Source organism: Drosophila mojavensis, unplaced genomic scaffold (genome assembly GCF_018153725.1).
Source record: "Drosophila mojavensis isolate 15081-1352.22 unplaced genomic scaffold, ASM1815372v1 contig_81, whole genome shotgun sequence".
NCBI classification, from domain to species: Eukaryota; Metazoa; Arthropoda; class Insecta; order Diptera; family Drosophilidae; genus Drosophila; species Drosophila mojavensis.
The window spans coordinates 3,845,343-3,863,950 of NW_025318907.1; the positions used below are offsets into that span (position 1 = coordinate 3,845,343).

The following is an 18,608-nucleotide window of genomic DNA, read 5'->3' on the forward strand; positions in this document are numbered from 1 at the left end:
CACTTCCGCCCATCCAGTGTTGCTTTCGAAGTGAAGTTTTTGTGCTTTGCATGTGAATTGCACGTTTATGGCCACTTTTTCGTTGCCAGCATGTCCATGGCCATAGCCATAGCCATGTTGTTCTGGCCGAAATTGAAAAGCCACACAACCGAAGTCTTCTGCATTTTTATTTGCCCGCCCCATTGTTGTTGTAATTGCTTGTGTAGGACATGCCACTTGCTGGCACGAAGTTTTATGTGCAATACCCTCTAAAACTGATTTGAATATTTGAGTTCTATTTATTCCTATGGACTGTGGCAATTCACTGTAAACGGAAGTGGAAGTGGAATAACACTTTACGGTGGGCTAAAATTAAAATCTTTCTAATTTAATAAACAGATATGTGATTTATTATTATTGATTGTATTACAGAGTTCAAGATATCTCTAATTCAAGGTCAAAGTTTAATAAAAATAAAACAACATTGAACTTAATTTCTCTGTTTTTTTGCTCAGCTTAAAACAAATTATAAAAGATCTATTCGAACAAAAAAAGTAGCATTTAATGAAATATACAAATTATATATATAGAAAATATATATATATAAAATAAAAAGCTGGAGCTGGCAGATCTGTGATCTTAACAGTATTTTCAAGTGGAGTATAGAATAGAATAGCTAGGAGTGTTTGAAAATGGAGTATAAAAATCATATGGAAACAATTTGACAATATCTCAATAAGAGGTATGAATACTACCCAATCGTATATAATAATCTTAAATATAAAAAATAAAAATAATAATATATCAAATTTTAAAATTAAAAATTGGTATACGAATAGATATTAATAAATACATATATAGAACAGAAATCAAGAATCAGCTCTCCAAATAAAAAATTAATATATAATCTACACATGAATAATAACTACCGTAAATCGTGAACTATATACAATAAACTTAACTTTGAATTAAATATCAAAATCTAAGCTTTTGTAGTGCAAGTAAATTGCTTTCCACAATTTCCTGAGTAATTGTTCATCTAGAGACTACATTGTGGCAATATTGTGTTTGCGAACTTTTCATTATATATAAATTATGACAAATGACAGCAGTTTAATTTGCATTACACTAATTGTTGACATAATAAACAAACGTTCAGAGACGTTGCCTAAAATGTTCCCAACCAAAATGTAACACAGCAAAACAGTTAAATAATGTCAAATTACAATTTAATTGCACTGTAAGTTCTGCGGCTATCTAAAGAGAGGCGGGCGGGCGGGTCAAATTAGGGTTTAGGTTGGGGCTTGGGGTTTTGGGTTGGGTTTTAAGGACTAGTCGAAGCAGCTGCTTGAGCAGCTGCCAGGACTGTACTTGGAATAATAGAGCCACAAGCGAACCCAGTTACATACATATGTTGCACAATCATTTTATTTGCACGAATTAAGCAGCTTGCATCACGCTACTTGCGCACAGTGGTATCAAGTGCTTAAGTGTGGACTTACCTCTCTTAATTTTAGTTGATTTTGAGAGCACTCTCACTCCATCTCTCTCTCCCTCTCTTGTAATCCACGCTCAAAATAGAAGCTCTCTTTTGTAATCCAGAAACACAATCCACACATTCATAATCCATACAGCTGACATATTTGGAACCAATACAAGTAGCTGCTAACATTTAGTTAATATAACAAAGGCTTTGCATTACAAATTATGTAAAACGAATTTCGGCCACATTAAATTTATTCATTTTTATACACTCAAAAGGTAATTTGTTAACCACTCGCAAACACTACCGAAGACAGACGTACTCTGACTAAAACACGATAATTATCTCTCTCCTTTGCTCGACTTTCATGCTAAAACAATTACAGCTGATTTAAGCAGCGGAATCGACAGCAAAATTACTCATAATTGCAAAGCAGAAAATATATGAATCTACTCTCTCGCTCACACTTTAGCTGCAGGCTACAGCTGTGGATCGAGCGCAAACAGATTCCACTTTTGTCCGTGTGAAATAAAACTATGCATAAAATTGCAAACACGAATTTGATCAATATTATTTTAAATACATATTTATTTGCACGATCATAGGTGAATTAAAAGATTTATTGATTTTTTAGTGCATGAGAAAAATTGTTAAATGTACAAAAATAAAACAAACAAACGAACAAGCGCGGAAATCACCTAGCATAGGAGACGGACACACACAGACTAAAGAATTGCCTTGCTTTAGTCTCTCACTGTCTTATGAGAGAGACACGTAATTATAAGCACAAATTTGAGCTGCTTCTCTTTGAGAACAAATACAATGCTAAAGAAAGTCTACGATTAATATAACGGGATCAATGGACAAATGTTTGTAGCGAGCATACGAATTTGCCAGCTCGTTCACACTTTAAGGGGCTGCTCAGTGTAAATAGCTGCAGGCTGATGAAGAGCATGCGATCACAAGTGCTACAGTGAGCATATGAAATTACTCTCCCGCTCTTAAAATAGTCGCTCTGAGCAAGTAACTAATGTATGAGATGAGAGAGTACCTAATGTATAACAGGATCAAAAGGCTTGACTGTAACATGCAGTAATCTTTGCTTTTTCATTCGCTCACACGATGGTCGCTCTATGTGCAACCAACATATACATAGGAAACAATAGCATCAGCGACCAGAGCGTAAACAAATTAATTATCTGTCACGCTCAAACGCCATCCACACTGGCCGCACTCAGGCAGCTCGCTGATCCGTGCTTAATTATCGTTACCGCGCTTTTAATGAGTTTTCCAATATAATAAATCATGAGAGTCAACTACTCAATACTCTTTAAATAATTGTGCAGGTTAACATTTTGAGCACTGTGCGGCTACTGTGCGTGGGCGGGTGAATTGTGTATGCCAAGAGGGGCCCCTTACAGAGCTTCTGTGGTTGTGCAATGCTGCGTGCTGCCTGCTGGCTGCTGCCTGTCTCTCTCCCCCTCTATCGCTCACTCTCTCTCGCCCGTTGTCACCTCCATTAGCATTCATGTGCGTGAGCATCGGCCCTAATGGGATGGGTAACAGGAGAGCGAGAGAGAGAGAGATGGTTGCCAGCAGGCTCGGGCTGCCTGCCGAAAAAGCTAACGCCAAAGCCAAAGCCATGCAGCTGCAACTGCAGCTGACGACGAGGACAACGTTTGGGGTTAACTGGCATTAATGTCATGCAGCCATTCTGCCATTTTGTAGGTGCACACTTTGCGGTTGTTGCAAGAGCCGCCCTGCCCTGCCCACCCCACTCAACATTATTCGACCAGCCCACTTGGAAAATTGCTCGAAAAGCCATTTAAAAGTTTGCTTGTGTATCTTAGGCTCGTATATCCGACTCCTCGACATTTGAATTTAAATGCAACGCATTATTTTGCTATCTGACTGCGCCTTTTGCATGCCACAATTTTCCATGTTTGCTCAACTATTTCTCAACAATTTTTCGGTAGCTTTTGCTTCCAGTCTCTTTGCATATATGTCAACGACTTGCCTGTCATCTGGCACAATTTGTTGATTTTGTATTTTATTTATCGTAGTCGGAGTCACAACGTCGTGTTTTAAATGTTGTTTGCATAAATTTTAAGTACTTGCATTTCAGACAGTGAATAGATAGTAGAACACGTATTCATATATAGAAAGCAATTTTTAAGTGCTTAAGATGGAGGGTAAGTGGGCTATTTAGTCTATATCTCTAGTTTAAAACCAATACGAAAGTTGGTACTAAGACATTACAAAAAAAAGCAAAGAAAAAATATAAATAGCAAGCATTATCATAATGCTGGTTTCATATAATAATCTAATAATATTGTAATGTAGCTTTCAAAATACTGCATATCAAATTTAATGATTCTGGTTGGTTACTGTAGTTTCAGAGTTTCTATAGACTTGACATTTTGTGAAAGATACTTAGTTATATTTTATCCTTAAGCTTACAATTACTTAAAATTTATAGCTAATATTTTCAGTAAGAAATTATTTGAGCGAATGTCGGATGGAAGATCCAGAAATCGTTTCTTCTTAATATATTTGAGTTTTACCTACATCTCTACATCAATCAATTCAAATGTAAAGCTGTAACGTGGCAAATTTGTAATGAATATCTAATGCAATAATCCGAAATGCTGTCCTTCAAATCCATTATTTACTTCAGCCTTAATTAGATATATGAACTTAAACTTATTTTTTTATAGGCTTTAAAGAAATTTATAAATAATAGATAATAATGTATAACAAATATAAATAATAATATAATATAATCAAACACTATTATTGATATTTTTCGTTCCACAAAAAAATTTTTACTCTACCTAACTTTTCCATTTTGTGTATAACTTCATTGAGATATCAATTTCGCAATTTTTGCCATTAAAAATCAAAATCAAAGTCAGATTTTCGACCCACTTACCGAGTGAATGCCACAGTGAGCGTTATTAAAAGACAAAACTGGGTCAAAGTTGAGCGGAATAAAGCGCTGTCTAGACCCGCTGACTGCCTGCAGGAATTCAAATGCCATCGCGTTTATCATATTGATTTTGATGACGATGACGATGACGATGATGATGATGATAATGATTATTGATAGCAGGTGCAGGAGATATGAGTATTGAGGCATTGGCAGGCTTTTGGGCAGGTGCGTGCCATGCGTGTCGTCCTGTCAGTCAAAGCAGGTTACCTGGCTGCCAGTCAGCCATCAATTTTTCGCCCCAGTCAATTTCAGTCTAGTGGCAAGCCACGATGCGTGCACAACAGAGAACTGCCCAGGAACGGGAGCAGCTGCGCCGGCAGCGCTCCGAGGCGCGGATGATCTTGGCAAGCTATCGAGCATTGGGTGCTTATTAAGGACGCAAGCCATGCCCAAAGGAAAATCAAATTAACATTCTCTCTCTCTCTCTGTCTGTCTGTGTCTCTGCTTCCGTCTCTGTCTCTTGCAGGCTTTGAATATGTGGTCAATCCGCCCGTGGCGGCAAAAGTGGCCTTTGGCTCAACGATGCACCGCGATGTAATGCCAATTAGTGGTCCAGCAATGTCCAGCTACATGCGTTCCCTGCAGACGGAGCTACGAGAATTTCCCGGTCCATTGGATTATGATTGCGCAAAGCCAATTGGATTTAAGGTAAGCGAAGCGACTATATTCGCTGATAGCAGTGCCCCTTTTGGAATATTCTGTATTCGATAACTTTCTCTCTCTCTATTTGTATCGCTTCTTGAATGTTTATTTGTTTGTTATTTTACTTTCTTCAATATATTATTCTCCATCCATTAAAATATTTCGAGCCATTATTATTTAATAACTATATTCTATTCTATTCTATACTATTTATCAATGTAACATGTTTGCCTGTTCACTTTTCTAGTTGTATGCCATTCTATCCGTCTGTCTGAGCGTACGAACGCCGAGATCTCGTGAGCCACAATAGCTGGTGACTAGAAATTTGACTAGTATACTCGTGTATACCATACGCAGCTCGAGTTTATTCTAGTTTTTCGATAACTCAACCTTTGTATCGATAATAATCGATGATTTTCTATCTCTATTTATCTATCTATCGAGATCTATATTACTGTATTTATCCTTTCTGGAATACACATCTTATTATTGATCTTTATTTTCTAAGTCATCTATTTATTATTCCTTATAAGCTTATTTTCCTCTAACCTTTTTAAACTACACCATTTGCAGTATCCCTCCAATGCTGGCTTTTCGGCACTGGCCAACAAGATGCCCCGTCTGCCTGTTGTGCGGGATCAGATCATTCCCCCATTAGGCACCTATGAGCCCTCGCCTTGGGTTCTACGCGCTGGCTACACCTTCGACCGGCAGGTGTCCACACTGCCCAAGTGGCTAACTCCCGGGTAAGACATTCATTTTGATTCTGTAAGCATCTCATAATATCTATCGTCTTCGGTATTACAGTCCCTCCACCTATTCGATTCACAACAAGTATCCGAACTATAAGATCGAAACTGCTTTCGGCAGCTGTCGCCTTATCTGGCCCGCAGTCGCCGTCTTCTGTGGCCCCAAGCACGATGCCGTCTGCATCGTCTGCCATGAGACGCCCAAAGGCGATTACTTCCACAGCTTCGCCAGCGACAAGGACATGTGCAGGCAGTGCATGGCCGAGCAGATGGGGACCATCAAGCACTGCGCCCTGAGCGTCGTCGAGCGATATCGCAAGCGCCAGTACATCAAGCAGTTTGTGCCCGCCCGCTACTGCGGCTTCTTCCACGATCACAACGGCACCACCGCAGCCACCGAGACAACCTCACGCAGGGAGCTACGCGCAAAGATTCGCGTCGAGAACTATTTGTATCGCTTTGCCAGCAAAGTGGCATAAAATAATTAGCAGGAGAAAAGAGTTCATTTGCATATTCCTGCAAGTTTTAGAAGTTAAAATGTGAACAGTAAGCAGAAAACAAAAAACATTTCATTTTATTTGGTATAGAAAAATAACCAACAAAAAATTTCATTAGAAATATTAACTGACAGATATAATTGAGAGTATCATATTATTATACAATATTCAAACGTATTATGTATAAAACAGATTTCACATATAAATAAAGATGTAAAGTTCAATATATAGTAAAATAAAATGGGAATTTACAGTTTTTATAATGTATGTAGCAGGCAGGAGGCGGCGTGGTATACCCCATAAAGCTATAAATTCAATCGACCTACTCAAGTCTCTAGTTTTTCTTGGAGGAACGTATTTTCATATAGGCGCGATGGACAAAATAATTGTGCCACACTTATTAAAGGTGGTATAACCCAAAGTTAAGTGTAGTCCATTTCTACTAGTCAATTTCTACCCAATCATATCATATCTCCTATATGCAATGGAAATTAATTAATTCACTTAAATCATTGCAGTCTATGCTACCCCATTTTACCTTAAATTTAAAAACTTTATTATTATTGTTCTTAAATCTCTTAAGTTGCTTCAAATAACAGTCAAAAATTCTTAGTTTGAACGATGAGAAATTACTATATAAGGCAGACCAACTTAACTGATTTTAATGCTTTAAAATACAATTTATATTTTACTAAGCAAATAATGTAGGAGTTGTAATATATTATAAAAAATCGATATTTTGGTTAGTTTTAACTTTACTTTACTTTTAGTATTCTATTTCATTCTAAACTTTAGAATATACATACATCTATCATTTCAGCAAATGGGAGCATTCTTAACCAACAAAAATAATCTAAATGCAGAAAATAATATACTTTAATTTATATATACAATTTTTAAACTAGTTTTATATATAATATTAAACAGTTTTATTTATAAAACGTATATAATACTAAATTTTTATTATTGCAACAATGTGTGTCGAGTATGTGGGGACGTGTTGCCAAGTAGAATGACATTCATCGACAGCAAGGCTACCCACACACACACACACACACACACAGAACCGGAGCTCCAAGAGTGCATAAAATGGCTGCCATTGTTGCTGCCACCGCTGGCTGCCACATGCCACATGGCTACACGTGTCTGGCCAACGGAATAGAAATAGGAAAAGGAAACTAAATGCCGGAAGTGCGAATAAAATTTTGCACTAAAAAAAAAAAAGATTTTGCAAAACTCGCTGCAAATATGCGTGCAAAAATGTTTATTAACTGAAGACGACCTACAAGAAATACCAACCACGAATTCAATCTATAGTATAGAACAAGATCTACAATAGACTAGACTCTTTAATAGGTCAAAGTATTTTCTAGTTACTCGGTTACTTTCATCTAAAGCTCCATGATTTTCAAAACTATTTTATATATAGATATATACATATACATATATAGACTGTTGACTATAATAAATATCAATAAATTCAGGATATATTTTCAAGTCTCTTTGAAAAGAGTATAAAGGGTATAAAGTGGGTAATTTTTTCAAGCCCAAAATAGGTTAAAATATGTTAAATGTTTTGTATTTTATTCTCGTCTCCTGATGTTCAAACTCTGCTTAAACAGTGAAGTTATGGATCTATGAGCAATGAGTGGAAAGAGAAAGACAGAGAAAGAGAGACTCTGCTTGTTTCTAGAATTTTCTCAAAGTACTTTGGATGGGATTGCTTTTGAAGCTTAGATTTTGGTTATAAGAAAAAGAAAAACATTCTAAAAATTCTATAACTTTCCAGTTTTATATTAAAAGAATATATATATACATATTAACCTTTTATTTAATGAATAATCAATTTAAACTACAATAAGTTCATATAAGACAACTCCATATAGCACACAGTAAAGGTAACTCTCTCTCTCGATTGGATCTTTGGAAATTCTTCATTCTCAACGTTGAAAAATTGTTAAACAAAAAAGAACAGCCACTGTGATATAAAGATTAAATGAATTCGACTACATCAACAGCGAACGTTCTCTTCTCTTTAAGCAATTTACGGCCACGATTTGAAACTGAACAAATCACATACTTAAGATAACACTATTCAAGATTTATTTCACAGACAAATTGTTGGCTATTTGCGATGCAACCAAAAAGAACAGCCACTGTGATATAGAGTACTGACAAATACATATAGTATATCAGCAGCAGCAGTTCCCTGCGGTTAAACGCAATCTCTCTGGATATATGTCTGCGAATACTGTGCTCATGTTTCACTTTATATTTGGCAATTGGCGAAAAATAATGCTGTCTGGCCATTTAGGTACAAAAAGAACAGCCACTGTGATATAAATGCAACAGATATACTCACAGCATCTATTCTCTCTACTTTAAAGGCGAAAAAACACTAGAGAAATAAATATATATACACTTATAAATATTCACATTCATATTGTAGTCTGGGGGACTGCACGCGCTATAAAGGAAAATCACTGTGATATGTAACGGTCGATTAACGCATATCACAACGATCGTTCCTTTTAGCGCATGGCCCATTCATCGAGTTTGCATTTTGAACTTTCATAAAAACTTTTCATAGATGTATATATATATATTATATATAGGCGCTGCTTATGCCACAACGAACTTCAATGGTTGTCTAGCTTTATGATCAGAGAAATCACCTAAGGCTGGACGACCAAAGAAACTAATTGCAACCTCTATACGATATAGATTTTGTTTTCTTTTTAAGTTTGAACCATGCACTAGAAATTTTATAATTGAAATTGTTGAACATTTTAAAATTATAGCACGAGTGTTCGGTCTAGTCACTTTATATAGAATGTTTGGTGTATATGTTGAAAAAGAGACCATACCGACAATCGCCATTTAATTTTAAAATTTTATAATTTTCGAACACTGGAAATGAAACACTGAAAGTGAAACACTGATAGTGAAACACTGGAACTGAAACACTCCTCCTTTGTGCTAGTTGCCCCAATTTTGAGACACACTTTGCCCAGTGATGGGTTTCCAATCGTTAGACATAACTGCACAAAATGCATCCCAAAAGTAGAGCTGCGAGAGTTCCGTTGAATTGACTGGACTTTTTCCTTGCTGTTTCGTTTCGATTATACGACAAACTTCACCCAGTGATGCGCACAACATAGAACCCGGCAAAACTGAACAAAGTTTACCTTATAATATTCTGTTCTTGTATATATATATATATGCACTGTGCCACTCCGATCCTTACACACAAACACTTGAATGTCAACTGATGTCCTAGACGAGCGCAACCTGAACTTATATACCTTGTGACGTGGGCGTACCTGAGATGGGACTAGGTGCGTGGTACCTGGAATTACCTGTGCTTAGCGATGCTTTCCCTGGAACTCGCAGTTCGGCCTTCGTGAAGAAATTTTGCAACTTAATCCGTGGCCATAAACGGATTAATCTCGCATATTCTGGGTAAAAACGCGCAGCTGTGTCGCGGCATAAATTCGCAGAAGTGCAATTAGGTCCCGAATACCAAATACTGAATACCAAATGCAGAATTCCGAATCCGGAATCCCGGATTTCAGCCATACGGATCGCCGCTTGGTTAATTGCTCAGTTAGTGCGAAGCACAGTTGCTTCCATTTTACTACATCGATCGTCCGGCCACTCGATTTTTGTACGGACTGTACGTAAAGTGTGTCTCGCTTGTGCAGATCGGCTACTGTGCTGAGGTCCTTCACGGTTTCCTTGCTGCAACTGTACTCTGGGAAGACTGTGACCAAACGGAAACCCAAACGGAATCCAAATATCATATAAATATATTGATGCAGCTTCTTTTCGGTTTTGCGCGATCAGTTGATGTTTTCCGTTTGTTCTATGAGAATATTCTGGTGTTTCCCAAACTTAACTGTACTTCACATTTAAAGCAGGCCAATCGACAGCCGAACTCTTATATAAACAGCTTCCTTTGGATTTGTCAAGATCAGTTGTCCGCTTTGGATCACTCAGTGTACGAGCTTACAAGATGATCAAATTTTCTTTTTATTAGAGATAGGAATTGTCCCCTGAGCTATCCAGAAAAATCATAACAACGAGAGACTCTTTAGACCTCATCAATATTTACGTAAAATTCTTTTTTTTTCATGGAAAATATCCGTAAATTCCAGAAACCAAAGTTACTTTTTGCAGCGCCATAGAGCATGCTTTAACAGATTGACAGTTAAGTGGGTAGAGATTAGATTTAGCTTTATGTTGTCAGCGCGTCTTAACTGGATATAGTTTCGTACCTCAACCGTCAGACCACCAATTATAAGACGTAGTAATATTCTATCATTAATTTAAACAACAAGATTTGCTTTGAAGATCAAACTCTATTTTATTCTTTATTATTGTTATTTTTAATACATGGATACTAATTAACAAATTGCTGAAAATTCAATTAGTAAATTTTTGTCACCTTATGACAGTTTGATGTTTAAAATCTTTCCAGTCCAGAATGATCGCTATTAACAACAAAATATATACATATATTATACATATATGAAATATCAATATGAATACTTTGTCAATATACTTACACAATATTCTTACATACTTAGAAAAACTAAAAAATATAATTGTATAGCATAATAATGCATACAAAATCATTATAATAGTATCTAAAACCCGCTGGGATATTTCATTTGGCTTTTCGGCCAGCTATTTGACGAGTTTATCGTTATTTTTCCTTTCGTTCGTGAGTGGGTCATACGATTTTTAGGCTTACCCATTGAGGTTCTCAACTGTATAATTTGAATATCCCATTGATATGATTAAGGAACTAGATTTTGTATGACAAATGAAGAGCTTTTGACTCTGAAGATTGATTTCCAACTGAAATTTTAATATACATAAAAATCAACTGCAATTACCTCAACTGAAATAATATTTGTATTTCTTCAGACGACTTAATGGGTAAATTATAATTATATTGTATATGTCCAAAATGCAGCTAATTTTGTACGAGGATAATTTTTAAACTTTTTCCTAAAAAATATACGATTTGCCCATCGGGACATAGAAACTATGAATTCATTTATTTTTAAAATATTTTAACTGCTATTAGGCTGTGAGTGAGTAAATCACTTCATTTTATTATTTTATTTATTTATTTTTTTTTTTTCACAGAATTAATACATATACAACATGTTACACTTTGGATTATTTTGGACCAAACAAGGCAATTAAATAAAACATAGTTAAACTCTGTTCTTATTTCTAGTGTAGAATTTAAAAAAAACATTCTTAAGATGGATTACGTTACGTACCATTTAAACTAATCATATTAGGATTTAATTGTAATTGTAGTTTAGTTATATATTTGAATTCTTTCAAATATGTATATTTTTCCGATTTCTCCCTACTTTATGTAGAATTCAAGTTTTCTATGGGCCTCATTCACGTGAATAAGTAATACTCAGTTATAATATGATCTACTGATCTGATAAAAGAACTATTAAAATTTTATTATTATCAAATGAAACCTTCAGTTGATTTCCAGGTATTTATATATCACCTTCGCCTACACATAAACCTGCAAAACGAAATCCCTTAATGCAACAACCCCATAAATAAATTAAAACACACATAATTTGGTTTTTTTTAGCTTTCGCCATGTATTTTTTTTTTTTTTTTATTTTTTAAATTTTTTGTTTGTTTATTTGGTAAAATTAAATCAATATCTTCATTTCAATTATATATTTTTTGTTATTACCTTTTTTCAGTTATCTTTTCTTAGAAAAACGAACATAATTGTTTCAAATTTTCAGCGTACAACTAGAAGAAGAAGAAAACAAAGATTGAAATAAAACCAGATGAAAATTGGAAAATCAGAAAGAAAATAGGGCAAATAGAAGAGAAAAGATTCTAAAATTCATAGCTAAGTTTTTTTCTGGTTTGCAATTTGTTGTTGTTTTTGTTGTTGTTCTTTCGTTTCTGTGATTCATGTTGTTGTTGTTGTTGATATTATTCACTCTCCTTCTCTGTCTCACTCTCTCTCTCTCTCTCTCCTTCTTACACACTCTTTACTTCATCCGTACTCTAGTCACTCCTTAATACCAGCTGTAGGAAGTAAAAAAGATGTACAACAAATATTATTGGGAAGAAAACCTTAAGACAAAATATTAGCGAATTGTTTTCTTCAAGCCGCTCTAAATGTTGTTCTTGTTGTTGTTGTTGTTGTCCGTTTTCTATGGTATGTATATGCCCAACGCACTTGGCGTTGTAGACTAAAAGTAAAAACAAAACTCTGCAGCTTTAAAATGGAAACCTAGGAAGGAAATTATATTAATATTTACATTTTCTTTCTTCAGCTCTTATTCTTGAACACTCACCGTTTTGTATAAAATATATGGGCTTCCATCATGTTGGTTAGCATCAAAATGCCAAAAGGAAATCAATGGGTAGGTTAACTATGAAAAACTAAGCCTTAATGGTACATGTAATAGCTTTTTACACTGCAAATACAAAAGTTTAAACAAATAAATCATTTTTTGGATTAAAGTGATCTAAATTAGATAACTATAAATTAATACATATTTATAGTTAGTTGTATTTAGTACTAAGAACAGAAATTATAGAAACTTAGTGCTCCAAAGAAATTTTAAAATTAAAGAAATCTGTAAAGGTAAAGAAATTAATTTTTATATAGAAATTTTATATATGTGTAAAATGCTTAAAATGATATGCTTTTAAATTAAAAAATCTGTTTTTACCTTTTCATGTTTTTCTTCGAATACATAAAATATTTATTGCCTGCCAACTTTTAACGCGAAACGTTTTTTGAATTATTTTGTTTTGTCATATTTTCAAATCAAAATTTTAATTAAAGAAACATTGAATATTATAAAATAGAATTATTAAAAACAAAGTTAAGAATTTTTTAAAATAAAATTTCTTTAAACAACAAAAATTTTAATTGCTTTTTTAACAAAAGTTTCTATCATATTATTTAATTTACAATTTTAAATGTATATCGTTTTAATTTTTTTTTGTTTTTTGCTATTTAATTTTACTTAGCTATTAAACAAATAAAGGATGTATGATATAAATTTAAAAATATGTTTATTCTTTTATTAAAAACTTAACTTTTATTCTAAGCTTCAGAACTTCGAATATTTGTCTTAAACATATTAAACATAAAATATAAATTGGGAAGAATATTCTTTTGAGATTTTTTTTTCTAAAAATTTAAATTTCGTCTTTTAAAGCGATGGAAAGCATAATTATATTAGCCAAATACTAGGAACAAAGATTTTTGTTTAAGCATAACTAATTTTACATTAATAAAGAAAACAGTCTTGAGCAAAATAAGTGAAAAAGAATGGAGATAGATGGAGAAGAGGAATAGACAACAGATTAATAACTTACAAGAAATTGTCGATGCCGCAGTTGCGGCGGATGCTGCTGCAGTTGTTGTTGTTGTTGCTGCTGCTGCTGCTGCTTCTGGCAAGGCTCTGGCAGCAGCTGATTGTTGCTGTTGCTGATGTGGGTGTTGCTTGTTTTGTGGTTTTTGCATAGGTGGTGGCTGTTGTTGCTGTTGGTTGTTGTCATCATCGTCATCTATATAGTAGCTGTAGTTTGTGTTGTTGCTGCCATTTTTATTGCCAACAACGGTTGCAGCACAAGTGGATGATGTTGTTGTTGTTGTTGTAGTTGTTGTTGCTGCTGCTACTGCTGCTGGATGCTTGCGCTTGTGTCCGGTTATGCTTAGAGCGGCCGTTAGACTAGAAGCCGCATGCAATATAGAACGCTGATTAAAAATGCTATTGGAAGCAGCCGCCGCGGCCGCATTGTTGTTTTTGCGAAATTTATGATGATGATGCTGCAGTGGTTGTTGCTGTTGTTGCTGCTGATGCTGATGTGCTTGTGGCATTGGCGGTTGTCACGAGCAGGCCACCTCAGCTGTCGTTGCGCTGTTGCTGTTGTTATTGTTGTTGTTGCTACTGCTGTTGCTGCCGCTGCCATTCGCTGCCTGCTCTGGTGTGGTGTCCATGCAGCTATTATCGGAGCCATTCTTCGCGCCTGCCTTGAAATTGGGTGCACTCATTTGCGCAGCTGTTGGCGTCGTAGGCGTTACACCGCCCATTTCACTAGAGGCATTCGAATTTTCCTCAGTCAACTGTTGTAGAATTATAAAGAGTCCAATTAATATAAATTTATATAAAGCAATAGCCATGTTAGGAGCTATTTACCGATTCACTTAATCTTTGCACCTTATTGCCGCTATCGCGTCCTCTTGGATTTGTGGGCGGCACCTGCTCTTGCGACTGCGCCAGCTCTGACGACAGGCGTTTGCGTTTCGCCATCATCGAATTATTGAAATTATTGTGATTTTCCATCGATTTGCGTTCACGTTTAAGAAAATCGGCATCCAGGTAGACCGACAGCTGTTTGCGCTTCACATGGCGCGCTACAATCGACATGCCCTCCTTCAACATTTTAATATTTACCTGCAATCGAATTTATGATTAATGACCGGGATTATATCTCTTTACCATCTGCTACTTACGCCATGCATATTCACGTGTTCGGTGAAATTCTGTATGCTCTCGGTGAGGTCGATGTTGAGGTTCTCGGAGCGCTCAAACTCCAGCCCAATAAACCAAAGTGAGCAATAGGGCGCTGTAGTGACGGCTGCTTGGGCCGACTGCTGCTTCAAATCATCCTCATTGCCGCTGTTATTCTGCGAATTATTAGCAGTCGCAGCGCCCTTCTTCAGCTCGAAGCATTTGGGATTCACATGAGCCAAGACAATGTGTGGAATCCTCTCCAAATTGCCAATTAGCAGGCGCACCTTCGACTCAACCAGACCGCACCATTCCAAATGATCGTCGGCTGTTTGAGAGTTGACGAGCAATACAATAAAATGACGATATCTGTAAAAGAAACTGGGCGCCTCGAACAGGCGATCCCAGCCAACACGGCCAAGCATTATCTCATCCGTAATGCTCATGCCGCGATTAAATTCGGTCAATATGACCTTCTTAGTAGACTCCGATACATTGAATGTGGAGTTTTGTTGTGGATAAGCGGGCGTTATTATTGGCATTAAATGATAACGATCCGAGGCATTGACACGCGGATCCCAAACCTAAAATTGAATCGATTTTTATGCAAATAAAGATCACATATTTTAGATGCTATATTTTTGCTATATACCTGAAATCGTAGATTCACATTGTCTAGGTGTTTAAGCAAAACAGGATTAGGCCACTTCCAGCGTGAGAATACCAAAAAGAATTTGTGCACCAGCGTGGCAGCAGCTGCATTCGGATACAGCTGACATGTGCGTGCCACCAGCATGGCCCAGGTAACGCCGCCAAAATAGCCCAGTGAATTCGAATAGATGCCATGCCCTAAAACACAAAAAGGATGTGTAAAACAATTGCTTGAATCATGTAAGGTTGTTGCTCTCACTCTTTGCCCACAATTTGATGGCGCGCAAGGCTAGGCGAAAGTTCTCGATGTTGGGCACCAGGGCAAGTATTTCGTCTGTTACACGACAACCATTCAAACTGCGCACCGAACGTGGGTCCAGGTTCTTCAGCAGATTATCGTCGCGCAGATCAAAGTCATCTGGTATCTCTTTGAGCGAGAGTCGTGCGAATAGCAAATCAATTTCAACGCCATCAAAATTCATTTTTATAACGGGCACAAATGCCTCCTCGACAGATCGACACTCTGTGACCTCGGGCTGTTTCTTTAGGATCTCGAAGAAGCTCTGAAAGTAGTCTGAACGTTCGATATTGCGTGGTGCCACGCACAGGGCATCAATATCCGCTCCCTTATGATGCACGCCCAATCTGTATGAGCCAAAAGTGTAGATTTTGCCGCCCAATTTCTCGGCCGCAGCTTCGGGCATATTCTTGCTAACGGATATATCCTTTACCCACTGCTTGACGAGCGTGTTTAATTTGGCTAAGATCTCCATGCGATGATTCAGCTCTTCCTGAGTCTCGAAGACATTGTATGGCTCCAGGGATTTGCTTAGCTCTTCAGTCCTCTGCAAATCCTCGGCACGCGGCTCCGCCAAGCTAATCGCTGATGTAATGCCCAATTGTTTGGTAGTCTGGCCGCTGCCCGAGGTAGAATTGCCATTCTGTTGCTGCTGGCGTTGTGTTGGTTCGGAATTCCACATGGTGCCGTTGCTTTCCTTTATATATACGTGTATATATATATATTTAATTACTGCAAGATATTTGTAATGTAATTAAGCTATCCAGTAAGGATTAAATTTTACTCACCTAACTAGTCTTACAATTTAGCTGGTTTTTTTTTTCTTTTTGACAAACTTAATAATTACGTTGCTGTCGCAGTTGTTTTTGCTGTTTCTCTGTTAGCAATAAATGGAATTATATTTCTTGCCCTCTAGCGCAATATTAAAATGCTGCAAATTAAATATATATATAAAATATATTATAAAGTTATTGAAATTTCATAAAATTAAAATTAAAATTTTATGTTTCCAGTAAATTAAAACATTTAATTTATTTGCATTTTTTTTTTTTTTTTTTGTATTTTACTGTCGCAATTTTTATTTTTCAAATTATCAACCAATTATAATGTACATTCAAATTCCAAAAATAGTATAATAAATTATTTATATGCATATACATTTCCAAATTTCCGGTAAATTTTCGCATTGGTTTCGTAAATACTTCTTTATCGCAATGCAATTGTTTGTTTTTTGTTTTTGTACGATAAGTATTCGGTCAGTAGATGCTAGCGAAAACGATATAAACAAACAAACAAAAGATCTGTGATGCTCGAAAAAAGCAAAAACTGTTAGTGCTCAGCTATTTCAAAAGTGATACTAAAAAAGCTGTAAAAAGCTAAATAGCTCAGTGTGAAATCACAGCTAAAAAAGCTAAATACCGAAGCAGTAGTTTGTTTGAATACGTTAAGTTTTTTGAAATTCTCAATAGTTATATAGACTTATTAGGCTTATGACAGTTGTATAATAAGCAGATACAATTTTTTTCTCTATTTACTTTAAAACAACAAAATATCAAATTAGCTGATGACTACAGAGCATATAAAATAAAAGCTGAAGGGAACAACACTGTTTGACAAAGCTGGCCACACTCAAGAACGGAACCGCGAGTGAGAGCTTTTCTCCTCTTTGTTGCTGCTCTGCTTCCCAGCATAAACAAATGCGTAGATATCAATTTTGTGTTGTATTTGGATAAAAGTGCAAGCTAATTGTCGGCACATAACAAACATAAACAGAAAAGCAACAGTAGAAGCAAATCAAAACGGAATCACAAATCATGAGATATTGCGAGACACCCACACACACTCACATTCACTGGTTTAATGACAACGGACAAAAAATTCACTCGCATATATATACACGCAAACGCACACACTTACAAAAGATGCAGGCAGAACTTGCGTATACACAAACAAATGGCGCTGCGTAAGGAACTTTTAGGTACCGTTCGTTTGGCTACTTCTGTTTACTGCCCACTTACCTGCGCTTTTTGTTGTTTTACAGTTGGGCTTAGAGGCTGAAGTTACGTTATATGTATGTTGTTCTTGTAGTTGTGGTGGTGGTGGTAGTGCTTCAAGTGTATGCGTGTGTTTTGTATGAATATGTGTGCATATGTATGTATATATGTAGTTTGGCAGCGTACGAGTGTTGAGGTCCATTCATTTGTGTCGTTCCGGCTTTTTTCGAAGCACTTTTTCTCCTCTTTTCGTTTTTTGTTGCTCCGCTTGTATTTGTTATTTGTGTCGCGCTCTGAATGTATTTTATTCGTCGCGCGTTGTCTTCTTCATGCTCTCATCTCTTTCATATCATATTCGCTTCTATGCCTATACCCACATGTAACTTTTTCTTTTTCTATTGGCCTGCTTCTGTTTTTTCCTTTTGTTTTTTGTATGCTACGTGACTGTGTGACTCGTTCGCTGACTGACGCACGCCATACACAACACAAATCTGTTTTCATTTAATTATTAATATTCCAATATGATGGACGCGCGCACTGCATTGATGAAATTGCGTAGTGTTGTTTTTTCTCTACTTTTTCTAGTGTGTATTCATTTTCGGTTTCCGTTTTACAGTTTGATTTGCGCGTTCTACAAATTAATATGCCAAGAACCGCAACGAACGATACGCATGTGTGTGTGAATATGTGGATAATAAAAGAGAAGCCAAAAAGATGCAGAGTTGCTTCGCGGTTTGATATCGCTGGCCATTCACGTGCAGACGTTTGAGTTCTCGCTATCGGCTA

The 18,608-nt window shown here is 36.3% G+C and overlaps 2 protein-coding genes across 3 annotated transcripts; one reads left to right on the forward strand and one right to left on the reverse strand.

The window, feature by feature from the left end:
- The first annotated feature begins 3,488 nt into the window (after positions 1-3,488).
- On the forward strand, positions 3,489-6,583 carry LOC6580667. Of its 2 annotated transcripts, none has more exons than XM_002006451.4 (4): positions 3,489-3,654; positions 4,921-5,102; positions 5,670-5,842; positions 5,904-6,583. In XM_002006451.4, exons 1-4 carry the CDS (start codon positions 3,648-3,650, stop codon positions 6,322-6,324), a joined length of 783 nt encoding a protein of 260 aa, XP_002006487.1. In that variant the 5' UTR covers positions 3,489-3,647; the 3' UTR covers positions 6,325-6,583. The 2 variants fall into 2 exon arrangements, with proteins under 2 accessions (XP_002006487.1, XP_032586335.1); XM_032730444.2 differs by lacking the exon at positions 3,489-3,654 and adding an exon at positions 4,374-4,817.
- Positions 6,584-12,311: 5,728 nt separating this feature from the next.
- Positions 12,312-18,516, reverse strand: LOC6580677 (poly(A) polymerase beta). The gene is given in 9 exon segments (XM_002006453.4): positions 12,312-12,640; positions 12,705-12,827; positions 13,741-14,491; positions 14,565-14,822; positions 14,882-15,463; positions 15,532-15,728; positions 15,790-16,560; positions 16,617-16,759; positions 17,847-18,516. Coding segments are annotated over 6 exon segments (2,514 nt in total). The 5' UTR covers positions 16,511-16,560; positions 16,617-16,759; positions 17,847-18,516; the 3' UTR covers positions 12,312-12,640; positions 12,705-12,822.
- Between the last annotated feature and the right edge of the window lie 92 nt (positions 18,517-18,608).